The 5,000-nt window shown below is 35.1% G+C and overlaps 3 protein-coding genes and 5 non-coding genes across 8 annotated transcripts in view; 3 read left to right on the forward strand and 5 right to left on the reverse strand. All coding sequences in view use genetic code 11, as the record gives it.

Annotated features, from left to right (window-relative positions):
* rpoB (RNA polymerase beta subunit) overlaps positions 1-1,109 on the reverse strand; it is a 3,213-nt gene extending 2,104 nt beyond the window's left edge. Inside the window, exon 1 of the mRNA in view lies at positions 1-1,109. This exon is cut by the window's left edge and continues 2,104 nt beyond it. Coding sequence (YP_008592480.1) covers positions 1-1,109 — 1,109 coding nt within the window.
* Positions 1-5,000, forward strand: part of trnL (UAG) — a 99,922-nt gene that overhangs the window by 13,840 nt on the left and 81,082 nt on the right. The window contains exon 1 of the tRNA in view: positions 1-5,000. This exon is cut by the window's left edge and continues 13,840 nt beyond it; it is cut by the window's right edge and continues 81,082 nt beyond it. This is a non-coding gene — a tRNA (tRNA-Leu).
* On the forward strand, positions 2,274-2,344 carry trnC (GCA). Its single transcript has one exon. It is a non-coding gene; the product is annotated as a tRNA-Cys (tRNA).
* petN (cytochrome b6/f complex subunit VIII) lies at positions 3,008-3,097 on the forward strand. The gene has a single exon. It carries the CDS (start codon positions 3,008-3,010, stop codon positions 3,095-3,097), a length of 90 nt encoding a protein of 29 aa, YP_008592481.1.
* psbM (PSII M protein) lies at positions 3,997-4,101 on the reverse strand. The gene has a single exon. The coding sequence runs from the start codon at positions 4,099-4,101 to the stop codon at positions 3,997-3,999; it is 105 nt and encodes a 34-aa protein (YP_008592482.1).
* On the reverse strand, positions 4,611-4,684 carry trnD (GUC). Its single transcript has one exon. It is a non-coding gene; the product is annotated as a tRNA-Asp (tRNA).
* trnY (GUA) lies at positions 4,782-4,865 on the reverse strand. Its single transcript has one exon. It is a non-coding gene; the product is annotated as a tRNA-Tyr (tRNA).
* trnE (UUC) lies at positions 4,926-4,998 on the reverse strand. The gene has a single exon. It is a non-coding gene; the product is annotated as a tRNA-Glu (tRNA).

Raw genomic sequence — 5,000 nt, forward strand, 5'->3', positions numbered from 1 at the left:
CCAAAAAAAGATTCATAAGTGGTTGTTAATGGAGTTGAAGTTACCAAATTCTGCGGAATCGGTATCAATTTATGCCGAATTGCCCCACATATAGTTCCTCGAACCAGATTTTCTAAACGAACCAGAGCCAATCCGAATTGATCTTGTAAAAGATCCGCTACAGAACGAATGCGCTTATTTTTCAAATGATTCATATCGTCAAGTGTACCCATTCCAAATTTCAGTCCAATCAAATGATCAGCGGCTGCCAATATGTCTCGTGGTAACAAAAATGTATTGTTCTGGGGTATATCAAGGTTCAGTCTTCGGTTCATATTTCGTCGACCAATCCTTCCTAATTCACATCTTTGTTGAAAGAACTTCTTTTGTAATTCCTTAGATAAGGATTCCGAAAATATCGGGTCCCCGCCTACGCAAGCAAATTGTTGATAAAACTCTAAAATGGCATTTTCTTTTGATCCTATTTTTTTTCTCTCCCTAGCATTCAGAAAAGACAAAAAAATTTCAGGATAATAAGCATTGTCTAGAATTTCTCTTAGATTCGAACCCATAGCTGATGATAGAACTAGAATAGAGATTTTTTGTTTTCTGCTCACGCGAGCCCATATCCTTGCTTTTCTATCAATCTCGAATTCTGATCTTCCTCCCCAATCTGATATTATGGTGCCAGTATAGACGGAAATTCCGTTATGATCCAATTCTGACCGGTAATAAATACCGGGGCTTTGCAGTATTTGATTGATCACAATTCTATATATTCCATTTACTATAAAAGTTCCTATGGAATTCATTAGAGGAATGTTTCCAATCAAAATAGTTTGTTCTTGCATATCCCTGCTGGTTTTCCAAATTAATCCGGCGGATACATATAATTCAGAAGAATATGTGAGGGATTCATACACAGCATTTCTTTCCTTTATCAACGGTTCTACTAATTGATATCTTTCTACAAATAATTGAAATTCGATTTCATGATCTGTATCTTCAATTTTTGGAAACTTATAAAATTCTTCTGCCAAACCCTGATCAATGAACCTACAAAATCCTTCAAATTGGATCTGATTAAACCCAGGTATTGTAGACATTGCCCCATTTGCATCCCCCAGCATTTTGAATTTCCCATTTATCAAAAAATCCCATTCTATTATTAATATTAAGTACATTCTTCATCGAATTAGATCGACGATCTAGCACCGATGGAATTTCGATTCTGTTTACTGAATCACATGAAATTTGACCCAACTCTCTATTTGGAATGAAATGTATGAACTACGTATGAACAGAGGAATAAAGAGAATTTTCTACTTAAATTGTAAGTTGCAACAGATCCAAATGCAAAGGAATTGATAAAAAATCCTAGAAACAGAATTCTACTTATTAATTATTAAGGTCATAGGGTTTTATATAGAATAGCAAAACAAAAAAGAAAATGCTTCAAATTAGACCATTATTATGATATTAGATCTTCGAATTTTAGAAAAATCAAAAGATTCGGAGACAAAGACAAAAAAATCAGATAGAATCCTTAGCACTTAACTACCTTTCTGTTAGTCTGTTAGGGATTTCGTTGTTCAAAAACGATTCTCAGAAAAGAGAGATATTTCTACTTTAATTATTTGTGTTTGTGAGTCCAATACAATTTGAAGTGTATAATATAAGAAGGGTTGCATTTAATAAACATGTATGCAGATAGCTAGAATATCCGACGTCTCTTTTATTGCCGGTTCTATTCGGAATAGCCCGAGTTGGGCTCTATCAAAAGAGCATTTCGATTCAATGCAAAATTGAAGCGAAGTAGGATAATTTTATTAGAATTCCCTACCGACAACATATCGAAATAATAGATATCTATCTAAGAATTTAGGTTTTAGGGTTTACATATGCTCATATGTTTTGTTATAATTCCAATTGAAACAGATTTTTTTTTTTGAAAAAATCAATACTAATTGGTTCTGTTTCAATTGGAATTTTTTTAGGTCATTAGGAAAACACAATTTAAGATTCCAATCCCAGAATTGTTCCTGAATTTAAAGTAAGCAATCAATAGTTACTGGTTCCAATTTTTCGGCTGAAAATACACATTTGGTTTCTTAATAGAAAAGCGATAAAATGTTTTTAGCATTGTGTATTTTCAGATACTGGAAGGATAGATCAAATACAATCAAAAAGGGATCTTTTTTTTAGTAAAAGGATTAGGAAAAACAGGAATCAAAATGAAAGTACAATAAAAATTCATAAATTCGGGAAAAATTTAATCTATTTTATATCATTTTGGCGGCATGGCCGAGTGGTAAGGCGGGGGACTGCAAATCCTTTTTCCCCAGTTCAAATCCGGGTGTCGCCTGATGAACAAAAAACTTGAAAGCTCTGCTTCTCTTCTGCTGATAGAATTCGCAAAATTCTTCCCCGCTCAAAGCATACAAAGTTGTTTGATTCTAAGCATGTGATCCGGGGTTTTCGAAAAGAAAAGATTGTGAATCTTCAGTCACATCTAGGATTCAAAGAAATATTCGAATACACGGGTCGAAGGACTATTAAGACTTCATGATTCCTTTCTATTACTAGGAGTGTCTAATCACTGGGTCTTGACTCAGATTCTAGAACCTGAGAGAAAATTCAATTAATAGTTTTGGAAAGGGCCGGAGGTTGCTTTCTATACGACGGCCTCACAAAAATCTCTGAGTGCTCCGGTATCCAATCAATATTTACTATTGATTTCTCCCCTTCTGTGTTGACTTACGAAGGTCAACAAAACAAAAAAAATAGACCTTCTTTTTATTATTCCTACATGTTCTCATTCCCTTGGGATGTTACCACGTATTTTACTTGTGTTTAATCTTTCCCAATTTGAGATCAGAATCGATTTTTTGGATTGGTTTCTCAATAGTGTTCGGTCAGAATCCCTTTTTGACTCTGCACTATGGATTCCACTATTATAATTCTAATATTATTAATGAGGAATAATTCCTTCGTATTTATAGAGATCGAGATAGAGGACATAATTCACATGGATATAGTAAGTCTCGCTTGGGCTGCTTTAATGGTAGTCTTTACATTTTCCCTTTCACTCGTCGTATGGGGAAGAAGTGGACTCTAGAAGCACTACTAACTGAGTTGAAGAATCAAACCGTATCAATTGTTTTATAGATCGTTCTGCAACGCGTTTTGAACTTAAAAAAAAATCTCTGAATTTGGAATCCAGTTGGATTCCAATAGAGTAATCTATGATATGAATGATACTCTTTCAATCAAAGAGATATTTCAGCGATTCCCGTGCTTGTATTTGGAAAAGAAATTGATTCCAACCAAAATTTTCTATTTCATGGGTTCTTACTATCTTTATAGGTATAGATGGATAGTGAGGGAAGACCAGATCTTTTTTTGATTTCTTTCCTGTTCAAAGAAGAAGTCGTTTTGTTAAGCATATACATACTTTATATGAGAAATGATATAGAGATAGTGGTTGTCTAACAAGAAACATAAGATCTTGCCTCGGACAAATCACATATTGGGCATTTACCATAATTTGAGAAAGGCGATTTAGCCTTTATCAACTTAATTTCATATCATGCTTTCAGCGTTCAAAATGGGAAAGGTTTCCTCTTCCTTATTGAAATCGAATCCTACGATAAGAATTATTTCCGATTGATCGGAACAAATAGACGCAGCAAATTGGGTGTTATGTCAATTCCATACCCATAACAATATATGGAATTAATTTCCGCGTTTATGAAGAGAATATTGGAGATTGATCTATAGAAACTTAAGCCTTCTAGATTACAACTTTCTAGACTAAGAGATAGATGGGATGGTAAGAAAGAAATGGATGAATCCTTCTACCATCCGATCCATCTCTTAGAATACTTCCGATTCTAGTCCGCTCATTTCATCTAAGTTAAGACGTGAAATTCGAATCCTTTTCAGTTAACTTCGTCAATTTTTGATCAGAACTCAGAAGAAAAGTTTCATTCAAATGAATTTCAAAATGCAATTGAATTAATCATTTTGACTGACTGTTTTTACGTAAATGATAAGTAGAAAGGCGGTAGGAACTAGAATGAATAGTGCAGTAGCAATAAATGCAAGAATATTTACTTCCATAATCTCATTGGTTTTTTTACTTCGCAATAACTCGGGATTTAATCCCCTAGAGACGATAAATCTTTCGTCTGTAAATTCAATGAATGAATTACCTCTCGATGTCGGATCAATATCATGAATAACAATATCTGATCTATCAAATCAATTCGTTGTCGAGACTTGATTAGTATAACATAGGAAGTTCTTTTCTCCATATCGAATCCAAATTGGGATTCCTGACCCAATCAATCAAAAATTTCTTTATTTAGCATCGGTTTCTTTTTTTGTTCTAGAACTTACCTTGCGTCTTCGTTGGACAATCATCTGATGAGGGATTATCAGATTGCCCCCCCTTCGATTAATCACATAGTTACAAACTTAAACAAACAATAAAGAAAAATAGTAAAAAAAAAAAAAAAAGAAATCAAGACTCCCTTTTGCTTTGGAAATGAGAGTATGTCCCCGACACCCTTTACTAGTTCAAAAAAAGGGAAAAATAAATTTATGCATTTACTGGATGTTGGATCCGTCGGGACTGGCGGGGCTCGAACCCGCAGCTTCCGCCTTGACAGGGCGGTGCTCTGACCAATTGAACTACAATCCCAGCGAAATAAGGGATCTAGCAGAAAATTCGATTCTTTTTTTATCTTCGTATGGGATGACAGGGGGTTATACAATCTCATGGTGGATTGGCAAATTATTGGGCCGAGCTGGATTTGAACCAGCGTAGACATATTGCCAACGAATTTACAGTCCGTCCCCATTAACCGCTCGGGCATCGACCCAGGAAAAATCCATTTTAGGCTTATTGATAATCCATGATCAACTTCCTTTCTGTAGTACCCTACCCCCAGGGGAATTCGAATCCCCGTTGCCTCCTTGAAAGAGAGATGTCCTAAACCACTAGACGATGGGGGCCG

The sequence above is a fragment of the chloroplast genome of Andrographis paniculata (assembly GCF_009805555.1).
Source record: "Andrographis paniculata chloroplast, complete genome".
NCBI lineage: Eukaryota > Viridiplantae > Streptophyta > Magnoliopsida > Lamiales > Acanthaceae > Andrographis > Andrographis paniculata.